At 46.3% G+C, this 13592-nt stretch overlaps 1 protein-coding gene across 1 annotated transcript in view; it reads left to right on the forward strand.

Moving 5' to 3' along the window:
• The first annotated feature begins 2374 nt into the window (after positions 1-2374).
• Positions 2375-13592, forward strand: part of ITGAE (integrin subunit alpha E) — a 63068-nt gene continuing 51850 nt past the window's right edge. Inside the window, exon 1 of the mRNA XM_047080588.1 lies at positions 2375-2435. Coding sequence (XP_046936544.1) covers positions 2402-2435 — 34 coding nt within the window. The 5' untranslated portion in view covers positions 2375-2401. The remainder of the gene's footprint in view (positions 2436-13592) is intronic.

Here is a 13592-nt window from a genome sequence, read left to right on the forward strand (position 1 = left end):
CTTTAACCTGGAACAATTTCTTAACCTTTGTCTTATGATATTGATATTTTTGAAGAGTTCAGTCCAGTTATGTTGTGGAATGTCCCTCAAGTTGGTCCCTTAACATTTGTCTAAAGCCTGTATGAGGCTGTGTGAGTGGAAGCATTGTACAGCACAGCCTGGCTCTTTGTTTGGGATCTTAAGTTTTTATGTGTGGGGACAGCAGTTACTGTCAAATGGGCTTGAAGGGCCTTTGTGTGCTCATGATTAGGAGTCTGCCATGCTGACACCACCAAGCTTGGATAAATACATCTTTGAGGGATGCAGGATGAGTCTGCATTCTAGGAGTCTCCAAAGATGCAGAAGTGGCCCTGCGCCCTGTCCACCCTCCTCCGGTCATCACCTTGGCTTGGCCTCCTGAGGTGTCCTGAAGTTTACACTCCAGACATGAAGTCTTGCTCTTAGAAATCTTGAGCAAGCTGCAGTCCTGGGTTCTAGCCTGTCCCTACTGCTGATCTACTCCGTGGCCTGAGGCTACTCTCTCTCCCCGCTCTGGGCCAGCGGTGGGGAGAGGAGCCTCTCCTGGCTCTGCCATGTGCCCCTGGCACTCCAAACAAGTGTGGAATAGGGGGAGAGTTACTGAACCCTGGAGTGGTAGGAAGACCGGCCAGGCCTCTGACCTGTGACAAGGTTAAGCCAATTTGGATGGTTTTCATTGTGATCTGGCAGGCAGAGCATCAGACCTAGAATTTCATTTTTTTTGTTGTTTCTTTTTCTTTTTCTTTTTTAGCAGGCCAAATAATGAATACATTGTAATCTCTATTCAAGCAACCATATAGCATCGGGGAACTATTGCATTAGGTTGTAGGTATTTTGTCAGACCAAAGCAGACAATGCAAAATGTTTTAAGTGTCGTTGATCTCCACAAGACTTTGGCCAAGTAAGCTTTCAGTGTGAGAAACAAAATAAAATTGATTTTCATCTATATAGTCATTAAGCCAACACCCTTGTCTGCCTTAACACTTAACATTAACACTCGAGTGCTCTTCCCGGGGATGCAAACATGTGAGAGACAGAATGTCCTGCCTTTTTGAATGTAACTTAATTAAAATTAAATTAAAAATTCAGCTCCTCAGTTGCACTGGCAACATTTCAAGGGCTTAGTAGCCACATGTGGCTCTTGACTGCTGTGTTGGACAATGCAGATCTAGAACATCATAGTTCTGCTGGACGATGCTGTGCACTTCCAACAATCTGGGAAGTAGGGGTGCAGGCGACACTTCCTTAAGCGACAGACGTGCTCACACATGGAAAATTGACAAATTGTGAAGTTAGCTTTTAAATATGGTTGCAGACTATTGGCAGTTGGGGTGCTGGATTGGATCAGAGGTATGCTGGAAAGACTTATGGAATTTTACCTCATCTGTTGTCCTGGTACCTTAGAGCTATTTTATTTTGTTTTGTTTTGTTTTGTTTTGTTTTGTTTTGTTTTATTTTATTTTATTTTATTTTATTTTATTTTATTTTTTCTTTTAAAGTTTATTTATTTTGAGAGATGCAGAGATAGTATGACTAGGGGAGGGGCAGAGAGAGAGAGGGAGAGAGAGATAGAGAATCCCAAGCAGGCTCCACACCATCAGTGCACAGCCTGATGTGGGGCTCGAATTCACGAAACTGTGAGATCATGACCTGAGCTGAAACTGAGAGTCGGATGCTTAACCGACTGAGCCACCCAGGCACCCCACCTCAGAGCTCTTTTAATTTACTCCCCACAGTATGGTACTATAGTCAGGTTTTAAAGAGAATGTAGCCAAAGCTGAATTCACTGAGCCAGTGTTTTCAGTCAGTGCTTTGGGTCTTTCTACTTACCAGGCCCTCCATAGTCTCAGGGCCTTGAGTGTGGGAGCCAGGTGCAAGAGCCCAGTTTCTAGCTGTGGGAGCACTTGCAGTGGGAAGGGGACCTCATTCTCTCTGCTGAGGCAAACACCACCAAGGACCATAGGCTGGGTGTTGGGCTGAGGCATCTGGTGGTAGGTACTAGGACAGGGGAGGGGACTGGGACTCTCACACACATGAATGGTAAACAATGGCCAGGTTAATACTCCTACACTCAAACATCTGTTGACGAGGACATCCAGAACTATGTTCCTAGGCCAAACCTCGGGCTGGACGTTCACAGAAGTGTGCCTGATGGAGCAGGGCTGACGAATGTCTCTAAGCTTCCAGAACCCAGCCCACAACTGCTGAGGAAGCCACACAGCTAGCTGTGTACAAGTGGGAACCTCCGTGTCTACTTTAAAGTGCTTATCTGCTTGTGGGTCCTTGCTTTTGTGTGTCTCTGACCCCGCCTTCTGGCCACCCAAGCTGAAGAGGGGAAGCTGAATAGGCCGAGGTCCACACTGCTGCCTCTGCTCCAGCTAGGATGTGGCTCTTGCACACTCTGCTCTACATGACCAGTAAGTCAGCCTCACCCCCTGCCCTGAGAGACTGCTGTGCCCTCAGCACAGCCTGTCTAAATGGGGCTCACTCAGAGCCAGAAGTCAGAGAAAGTGGGAAATCCCTCAGGGAGGTACTCTTGCTTGCTGGATCCCCAGCCTTGCTCAGAAGGGCTTCTGAGGCTATTGACAGTGCCAACAGCCTGTGGCTTCAGACTCCAGAGCTCTGCCGCCCTGTTCCTCCTCCAGCCAGCCTCCCCTCCCCGCCCTGGGCTTTCTCTCTACAGCACCCCTTACGGGCGGGTCCCTGGGTCTGTGTGAGTTTGTTCTGAGCATGGAGGTTGATGATGCCCATCCTGCCCAGTAGAGCACCCTCTTCCATCACAGACGGGTTCAGCTGAGGAGGGTGAGGGCCCTGTGAGAAGGTGAGCATGGAGGAGAGACTGGGGGGCAGGTGTCTGTGTGGCAGAAGGCGAATGTACTGGGGGAGTCTGCTTCCTGTTTCTGATGTTAGGGCCGGTATGAGAACCTGTGTGTGGGCAGAGGGGGCCACTTCCTTTTCTCCCGGATTGGGGGTCCCATTTCTAGGAGACCATGGAAACCACTTGGGGCAAGCCAAGCCATGAGCCGGCAACTGCCCAGATGGCCTCGGTTGAGATTCAACATGGTCAGCGAGTCCCTGGAGGCCGCTCAGATCAAGCCAGGGTGGTCCAGCCTAGTGATCTGGACAAGCTTCCCCAGGGGTCTCCTGCATTGGGCAGAAACTTGACAGAAGAATGAGATGGACATCAGGCAGATACAGTTTCAAGGCTCTTGGGAGCCTGAGTTCTCCCTGAAGGATGGGCAGGGGCAAGCAAGTGAGTACTAGACAGTGTCTGAGAAAGCTGAATCCGTTGTTGGAGGGAACTCAAAATTAGCATCTAGCCGGGAGCCAGGTCACCAGGAGGCAGGCCAAACATGTAGGGCACCAGCAAAGAATACATTTTTGGACACATTTTCATATTTGATGTTCAAAATAGTCATTATGAAAAGGTCGAAAGTTTGTTGAACTTCCTTTTCCTTATTTTACAGTTTAGACTTCTCTTTATTTTCAGTCACATAGTGTGGAGAAAATCTCACACTTTTTATGGCATATGGCTTTGATGCCCCATCACCAAGTATGTCTGAAAAAGATGCTTAGACTAGACTCTGGTCCTCCCCCCTCTCAGAATGGAGGAGTTGACTGGGTCCCAGAGAGGTGCAGTGACTGTCGGGGGTTACAAGCAAGTACCAGTAGAAATGGGGCTCAAGCTCAGGCCTCTGTCCTGCCTCCCAAATTCTAGACTACCCCATGGCCTGGGGTGCTAACCCTGGCATCATTTGGGGCTCCTGCTAGTCTCTGTTTCCTGTGGCTAAGGCATGACCAGCCATTGCCCAGCACCTTTTTCAGTAATGTCAATCCAGGAGACATTTATCAAAGTCCTTCTGGGGCCTAGACGGTCCCCAGGCCAATGGACAGCAGAGAGCAAGATGGAGCAGGCTTGCAATGAGGTCACTGAGCCCTCAGCTTGGCTAAGCTAAGGAAAGGGTGTAAGAGCAAGGCCCCAGCGGCTCCAGTCTGAGTGGGAGAAATAAAGCTGTGACAGTTCTGCTCTGAGCTGTGAGGTGGGATGGAGGGATGGACCAATCCTGAAGAGCTTCCTGGAGGAGGTGAGACTGGTGCTGAGTCTTAAGGGCTGGGGAGAGTCTGAGAAAGTGACAAGGAGATGCAGCCAAGGTGGGAGGGACCCCTCAGACTATGACTCCAGGTCCAGGGCCTTGAATGACTCCAGGCTGGGCCTCTCTAGGCTGGAGAGAATCCAGACTGTTCCTGGCCTGACCCTGACCTTCCACCCTTCCCAAGCCACCCACAGTGGTGTCCACTTCTCATCTGTGGGAGCAGATGAGATAATATCAGTTATCAAAGAGTTTTCTAGTCAGGAACAGATACACAGACACCCTGTGATGCTGGAGCTACCCATACCCACACCCCTAGCCCCATCTCATCCTGCTACCATGCAGCCTGCTATCCCCAGGTTAGTTTTTACACTTGAGTCATTCTGTGACCCCAGCCACTTAACTTCTCTTCCCTGGGTCACCTTACAATGGTGAAGAAGGAGCCAGAAGTCTAGGGCCCGCTGTGCTGTCGCACCAACTTCAGGCTGAGGCCTGTGGCCCTGCTGGGCCCTAGTGGGGGGGTGGGAAGGTGTCAGTCCTGGTTCTGCCCCAGGAACACCCCTATATTTGTGTGCAATTATATAATGACAAACCTTGGTTGTTAGGGATGGGGGACCGTGGTGTCCAATGTGGCCCTGAGGATGGAGGAGGTCTTTGGCAAGTATAGAGTGCTCGAGTGAGGTGGGGGTGTTTCTGTGTAGAAACAGTATGGACAAAGATGGGGAGTGTGAGGAGTCTGTTCAGGAAGATGCAGGGCAAGGCTTGAGTGAGAGCAGAAGGCTGTCTGCTCTGACATTGTCTATCCTGCACCCCCTACCCCCAGCCAGAACATGCTGAGCCCTGGGGGTGAGCGTGTACCAATCCCTGTCCTGGGTCCCCTGTGTGAAGAGAAAGTCGGCTGCACTCACACACAGAGAAACCTCTAGCCCCAGCCAGCAGATCCATTGAGGATTCCTTCAGGTCTCCCGCGTGGGGGATGGGTAAAGGGCATTGCAATCAGAGGAAAAACATCTGCGAAGTGCGGTGTTTGTGGACAAGCCAGGTGTGGACTGTAGGCCACTTGGGAACCAGATGTCTCCAACGTTGGCTGGGAGGTCGGCTTATAGGGTATATATGGGGGGCATGTGGGGCAGTCAGGCTGGAGAGGTCCAGGGTGCTGGTGGGCAGTGTGGAGGGCCAGAGTACCAGGCTAAGGGAGCTTAAACCTCACCCAGAGGGGAACGGGAAGCCACAGCAGATCTTGAGCAGGGTGGCAACAGTGAGACTTGCACGTTGGGAGGTGGAGTCCTGGAGAAAGGCGAGACGATGAGGCTCCTGTGTGAAAGATTGGTGTGGGTGGGTGGGTTGAAGGTGAGCTCCTCTGTGGGACAGGCACCTTGCAGGCGGCTCTGAGGCAAGAGCTTCCCCAAGGCCCTTCTGGGTGTTCTGAGTGGCGGGTCAGGACACCTGACTCTAGTCCCAGTTCTACAGCCAGCTCCTAGTATAAATTTGGGCAAACCATTCCCCCTGGGCCTGAGTTTGCTAAACAGACTAGTGCCGTGAGAATGTGTATTTAAAATGCCCAGTGTGTTGGGGGAAGATAGATGGTTGAGGGGGAAGCAATGCTGGCTGACAGGATGGAGGGAGGGTCTTATTCTGACTCAGCAGGCCTATGTGGCTGGAGACAGCTCAGGGGAGGCAGCCTTGTGGGTAGTGTGGTGACAGACACTGGTTTGGCTGGGCTCTCATGTCTGACAGCACACGAGAGGGGCTTGAGATGGAGGGTAAGGCTGTCAGAGGGAGCATGACAGGCCCTCCCTTGTGGCTTTACGCTGACGTCAGCGCCCACACTGGGCCTCCGGTGTGTCAGACACTGGGCAGGCATTGCCCTATTTGCTCTGCACAGCACAGCCCTCTATCACAGATGGGGAAGCAGGTGAGGTGACAAGCCCAAGGTCCTTAAGTAACGCAGTGGCAAAGCAAGATTTGAACCCAGGACCGTCTCCCTCTGGGACCCATGCTATTTTTTCTGTTTCAGTAGGAAAGGAAGCAGTTGCCCGATCTAGGGACAGCCCAAGCAAAAGTAAAATGCCAGGGGCCTGGAGGGAGTCTGCTCTAGCAAGGTGGCCTACGGCTGGCAGATCCTAGGCACCAGCCAGCTCTCAGGGTGGGTGCTGGTAACTGGGAAAGCTCAGTGAATATGGTGCTGCCCTCCACACATGTTCTCGTGCCACTGTGCCTGCACAGGAGGTTCTCGCTGACCTCATTTACCAACTATCTAACCCAGAGCTCTGCCCAGGCTCAGTGAGCTGCTGGCACAGCTGGGAGCTGTGCCCAGCTTCTGGGACCATTTGTGACCTTCTTGTCTGTTTACCAACTCCTCAGTGCCTCCAGCTTTTACTAAAGCCTTTGGAATTAGGCAGACCTGGGCCCTAGACACAAGTATTCAATCTGCTGATGGGCCACAAGCAAATCATTCAACTTCTCTGAGCCTCAGCACCCAGTGTGGTGCCTGGAAGGAATCAGGTGCTCCGGGAGGGTAGCTGTGATTGGTCTCCTCCCCTTTCCCACCCCTCAGGGTTCTTGCTCCACGATCTCTCAGTTGAGAACAGCAAAAATGGGGCCAAGGGTGGGGTGGGGAACAGGAATCTCTGACCTACTCTGACAGTTCCAGGACACCTCTTCTGGGCCCGGCCCTGTGCTGAACTGGGCTTTGTGGTTAGGGGGTTGTCATGGATGACTCAGATTAGGTCACATTTTGGGGGGAGACAGACTTAATCACAGATCACTCTGACCTAGACAGGATTTAGTCAGAGCCAGACAGAGACACTGCGGGATGTGGTGGGGGCTCAGGGACCAGTGAGTTACTCTGGCTGAGGATCTGGATTAGTGCCTGAGCAGGTCCCCAAAGACGGGACAGAGGTGAGAGCAAGGAAGACATGCGGGCAGAGGGAACTGCTTGTGCAAAGGCCCAGAGGTGTGAGGTATGGGGATGGTGTTCAGGGAGTGAGGTGTAGAGGAGCTTGAAGCGGCTGGAGAGCAGACCTGGCAGAAGGGGCACTGGGCTGGGCAGGGAGATGCCGCAGATGGCCAGGTGAGGAGACTGGACTTACCTCAGGGGTTTCAAACCATGTCTATCAGTTACACAGTAAAACGGGAAAGAAAGCCTCCTAATCACTCCTTGCAAGAAGAAGCTGCTCGTTCTTACTTTTTAATTCTCTCCTACTCAGTTTGCTTACCCTAACCTGCCTGACCAACAAACACAGGGCTTGGTGTAAAATGAGCCAAGGAGCCTGAGCCCAATCCTCCTGTATTCACGGAGAACAGTGCTCCCCATTCCCCACATAGGGTCTTGATCTAGAACCCTTGAGGATCCATGGGTTGGCTACAGAGGTGCCTGTGAGCGCTGTTCACTCATCTAGCACGCACTAGGTGTAGGACACCTACCAGGCCCTGGGATGACATGATGAACAAGGCTGACGCCCAGTCTTTGCCCTCAGAGGGGCTCACCGGTGGTGGGAGAAAGAGTCACAGGCAATAAATAAACAAGGAGATAAGCAGGAGAGTTTTAGTTTGTGATCGAAGGTTTGCAGGGGTACAGAGGGCCCAGATAGGGGTCTGGAGGTCAGGAAGGCCTCTTGGAGGAGTTGAATGGTGAAGATGGCAAGGCAGGAGATCACCTCGGAGTAGAGCAGAGGTAAGACTTGGGCATAGATACAGTTGGGTGGGTGGGGAAGGCTCTGATGCTCTCATCCCATTCTCAAAGTGATCCATGGCCCCCAGACAGGTAACAGCTTGCGGTCTGGTCGTGTTTTATGCATTGTACTTTGGGTGATGGCAGGGAGGACACGAATAACAGCTGTGGGTAACTTGGGATGTAGGTTTGTTCATTCACTGCTGCTGCTGTTGTTTTTTTTTAACCCCACTCTGCCCCCATTCATTCAGTGGTCTCATGAAGAGAATCCTCAGGGAAATTTTTTGTTTTGTTTTTTTTTCTGCTTCCCCGGGAGAAGTTTTTCCTCTGATTTTGTGGACACTGTGAATAATATAGCTTATCATCTTCATCCTTACTTTGGCTTCAAGGAAGTTTATCCATTTATACAGTTTTTCAAGAAATCATTTTATGAGGCACCCACTGTGTACCTGTACTGTGTTCAGAGCCCAAAGTGGGGCTCACCACAGAAAGTGCTAGTACTTGCTGATGCACAGGTTAGCTGTTAGCCTCCTTCCTGGTTTAATTGTGCCCTTCCATGTTCACCCTGCTTTTTCTGTCATTTTCCTTCCTTTTGCCTGCCTCCTTATTTTAAAATAAGTTTTATCTTTTTTTTAAATTTTTTTTAATGTTTATTTATTTTTGAGACAGAGAGAGACAGAGCATGAACGGGGGAGGGGCAGAGAGAGGGAGACACAGAATCTGAAACAGGCTCCAGGCTCTGAGCTGTCAGCACAGAGCCCGATGTGGGGCTCGAACCCACGAACCGTGAGATCATGACCTGAGCCGAAGTTGGACGCTTAACCGACTGAGCCACCCAGGCGCCCCAAAACAAGTTTTATCTTAATGCACTGTATACTTTTATGAGTTGCCACAAATCATTCTGGGCAAGGCCGAGGTATAAGGGGAACGAAATAAAGTACAGGTGGCTGCTTTGTGCGGGTTCAGGGAGAGGGCCTGGGAATTGAGAAATGAGAGCTCGAACACTGCCCTCTCACATTGTGCCACCTACTTGAGCCTCTGGAAGGTGACTTTTGAACAAAATTTGAAGCATGTACAAAAGCAGAGGAAATAACAGTCACAAACTCAATATACCATCGCCCAGATAGACCGTCACACTGGCTGCATTATTTCACTATCCCTTTTGGTTTCTTTAAAGCTGTGCTGCTCAAACTTGGTGTTGTGACCAGCAGTCTGGCATCACGAGGATCTCATTAGACGAGGCTCTCAGTCCCACTCCTGATGCACTGAATCAGAATCTGTATTTTAATAAGAAACTTGGATGATTCACTAGCACTTTAATGTTTCCGAAACATTATTTTAAGGCAAACCCAAAAAACCATTGTGTCGTTTCACCCCTAAGTACTTCAGTGCAGGTTTCTGAGCTGTGTGGTTATTTTCTCACATAGCCACAATGTTTTTTTAATCACCTAACAAAGTTAAAAATAATTTTGAGGTATTATCTAATGCCCAGTCCACATTCGAATCTTCCTGTCACCGTTTATCTTTTTATTAACAATAAGTTTGTTCAAGTCAAGATCCAAACGAGGTCCACATTACATTTGGTTGTTGTGCCTCTCTTAGTCTAGAGTGGCCCCCTTGCCAATTTTTTGGTTTGTGTGTCTTTTTGAAGTCTTTCCTTTACTGCAGATCTTGGTCACTTTTCTTATAGAACAGCTTCATTCAGGGTTTGTGTGTTTCCTCCTTTTGGTGCAGTTTGTCTTCTATCCCCTGAATTTCCCAAAACCTGGATGTTGGTGGCAATGACTTCATTAAATTCAGGTTTAACTGTTTTGGCAAGCACACTCTAGAACTTTCGGGGGGTTGTGACATACTTCCTGGATTTATCTCACTCCCCCCTTTTTGTTTCTTTTGCCAAAGTATTTTAAAGACTTGCTACTCAAAATGTGGTCTGAGGACCAGCAGCGTGGTCATCACTTGGGAGCTTGTTAGGAACACAGAGTCTAGGGCTCCTATAATCTTCCTGTGGTGTCACACTCAGAGGGACATATGTCTGAGGACCCAGTATTCCTGGGGACATTAAGATTGACTGGTGGGCTCAGGTGGTGTCAGTCTAATTGTAAAGTTTTCTACCAAACTTTCTTCTAGTAGTTTCATCCATTGATGGTCATGGCCTGAATTAATTATTGTATAATGCCTTGCCAAATTGTGTTTTTATGATTCTGTTATTCTTCCCACATCAACTAGAACTATTTGGTGATCCTGAAATTCAATTTATATAGGAAAGACAAGAAAACTACTTAATATTTTCCTTTTAGTAAACAATTTTCAGAGTAAAGGGATGGTTGCCCTCATTACTTCCAATGCTAACCAATGCAGTTTTAAAATTTTTGTGTTTTTTTTCCTCTCTCCGAAATATTATTATTAACGTATAGAATGTTTATATATTCAGTGTGTTTCAGAAGCTTGCGATTATTTTTTTATGTAAACTTTTTTGAATTACACAATAAAATGGACAAATTCAGATTAGTGAATTTTCTTTTTTTTTTTTTTTTTTTTAATTTTTTTTTTCAACGTTTATTTTGGGACAGAGAGAGACAGAGCATGAACGGGGGAGGGGCAGAGAGAGAGGGAGACACAGAATCGGAAACAGGCTCCAGGCTCTGAGCCATCAGCCCAGAGCCCGACGCGGGGCTCGAACTCCCGGACCGCGAGATCGTGACCTGGCTGAAGTCGGACGCTTAACCGACTGCGCCACCCAGGCGCCCCATGGATTAGTGAATTTTCAAATTAAACCAAACCCATGCCACTAACACCCATTTCAAGAAACAGAGTATGACTAACAGCCCAGAAATACCCTTTATCACCCCTCCAGTCATTCATTACCTTACCCCCAAGGGTAACACTCTCCTAACTTTCAATAGCATAGATTAGTTTGCCTGTTTTCAACTTTGTATAACTGGAATTATACGATACGATCTGGTTTGTTCCTAGTCTTTCACCCAACACTGTGTTTTTTGAAATCCAGCCACCTTGTTGTACGTTATTTTCACTGCTGTAGAGTATTCCATTGGTGACTATTCAGTTTATGCTCAACTTGAGTTGATGCTCCCAAATGGTTTCCCAAAGGGGTTGTACTGACTTCTATTCTTACCAGCAGAGTTCTAGTTGCTCCCAATCAGTGTCAACACTTGGTATTGGTTTTTTGTTTTGTTTTGTTTTGTTTTTTTCATTTAACCATTCTGGTAGTTGTGTGGTGGTATTATATGGTGGTTCTAATTTGCCTTTCTCTGAAGTCTAATGAGTGCCTTTGATTACTAGCCATTGGATAATCTCTTGTGAAACGTCTTTCTGTTAGCTTACATGCATTTTCCTTATTGATCTATAGGAATCTTTTGCATATTCTGATAATCTTTTGTCAGATATTTGTGTTGCAACTATCTCCTCTCACTCTGTCTTGCTTCTTTATTCCCTTAATGGTGTCTTTTGATAAACAGAAGTTCTTAAGTTTAATGAAGATCTGTCTATCAGTTATTTCCTTTACATTAGTGTGTTTTGTGTCCTGTTGAAAAAAATATTTGTCTACCCCAGTGTCCTTCATTTTCCCTTAAAAACTTTATTGTTTCATTTTTCACATTTAGATATACAGTCTATCTAAATCCACATTTCAGCCCATCAAGAACTTTTGTGTGTGTGTGATCGTGTGAGAATAGTCAAGATTAATTTTTTTCAATATTGATATCCCAGTGACCCAGCACCTTTTATTTAAAAGATCATTCTTTCCTCTCTGTTCTTCACTGTCACTTTTGTCATAAAACAGGTGATCATATGTGCTTGTACTCTCTGTTCCACTGGTCTATCTGCCTGTCTGGTGCTAGTATAATTCTGTCTTGACTATAACTTTGTAATGTCTTGATGAATAATAGTGTAATGTTATCAAGTCCTACAAGTTTGTTATTCTCCCTTAAGAGTGCCAGACTATTCTTGCCTTGTGCAATTTCATATACATTTTTAATTGGCTTGTTAACACACCCCCCTCCCCCCCAATAATTTGCTGAGATTTTGATTAGGATTCTATTGAAGCTATCGATCAATAGAGTGGTAACTGACAACAATTATTGAGTCTTAACTTCATGAACATGATCTATTCCTCCATGCATCTACATCTTTAATATCTCCTAATCTTTTATAGTTTTCAGCATGGAGGTTTTACATATCTTTAAGTAGACTTATTTTTAAGCATTTGATATTTCTATCTTTTGTTAATGACATCTTTAAAAATTGTTCACTCTTTATTTGATCATTGATAGTGTGTAGAAGTACAGTGGTTCTTCATATATTGCCTCTGTATCCAGTAACCTTGCTAAAAAGGCTCTTGTTAATTCTCAGTGTTTGTAGATCTGTTGGATTTCTCAGTGTACTTAATAGTTTCACCTGCCAATAATGACAGTTTTATTTTTTCCTTTTTAATCTCTATGCTCCATTTTTTCCCCCTTTTCTCACTGCTCTAAGTCCTCCAGTAAAATGTTGAGTAAAAGTGATGAGAGTAGTCATCCCTGTCTCAATCCTGATTTTAGGGAAAGATTTTAATAACACACCAATAAGAATGATGTTTGCTGAGGGTTTTTTGTGGATATTCTTGATCAGATTATATAAATTCCTTCTATTCTGATTTACTATGATTTTTTTAAATCACAGAGCAGTATTCGATTTTATCAAATGCCTTTTTCTTCTATCATAATGATCATATGATTTTTTTCCTGTTAATGTGAAAAAGAAATAAATTATTATCAAATGTCAAACCACCCTTGCATTCCTGAAAAAACTCCACTTGGTTGTGATGTATTATGATTTTTATATGTCACCGGATTTGATTTGCTAATATTTTGTTTAGGATTCCTACATCTGTGTTCAAGAGAGATCATCAATTGTCCTTCCTTGTACGGCTCCTGTCAGACTTTTTCTGATTTTTGTTTGTTTGTTTTTTAAGTCTTTGCTCTTGTCAGGTTTTAATATCAATGTTAGGGCACCTGGGTGGCTCAGTCGGTTAAGCATCCAACTCTTGATTTTGGCTCAGGTCATGATCTCACAGTTTGTGGGATCGAGCCCCGTGTCAGGCTCTGCACTGAGAGTGCAGAGTCTGCTTGGGATTCTCTCTCTGTCCTCACTCAAAATAAAAAAATAAATAAACGTTTAAAACATATATCAATGTTATTCTGGTCCTGTAAAATGATTGGAAAGTATTCCTTCAATTCTGTTCTTTGGAATAGTTTGTGTAAGTTTGGTATTTCTTCTCTAAATGTTTGGAAGAGTTTACAGTGAAGCTATCTGGGTTGGAATTCTTCCTAAGATTTTTAATAATGGGATTTACTTTTTTTTGATACAAGATTATTCAGCTTGCATTTCTTTCATCAGTTGTGGTAAATCTTTATCTCAAGGAATTTGTCTATTTCAACAAAATTGTGAAGTATAGTGGCATAAAGTTGTGTATACTATCCTCATTATTTCTTAATGTCTTAGGATCTATTCTGATGGTTTCTTTTTCCTTCATGTTGGTAACTTGTGTGTTCTCTCTTTTTTCTTGACAATGTTGCTAAGAGTTTATCAGTTTCATTAAGCTTTTTTAAAAGTAAACTTTTGCGGGGCGCCTGGGTGGCGCAGTCGGTTAAGCGTCCGACTTCAGCCAGGTCACGATCTCGCAGTCCGTGAGTTCGAGCCCCGCGTCGGGCTCTGGGCTGATGGCTCAGAGCCTGGAGCCTGTTTCCGATTCTGTGTCTCCCTCTCTCTCTGCCCCTCCCCCGTTCATGCTCTGTCTCTCTCTGTCGCAAAAA

The sequence above is a fragment of the Lynx rufus genome, unplaced genomic scaffold (genome assembly GCF_022079265.1).
Source record: "Lynx rufus isolate CCGP_SWC_20201006 ecotype Redwood Valley unplaced genomic scaffold, mLynRuf1.p SCAF_18, whole genome shotgun sequence".
Lineage (NCBI taxonomy): Eukaryota > Metazoa > Chordata > Mammalia > Carnivora > Felidae > Lynx > Lynx rufus.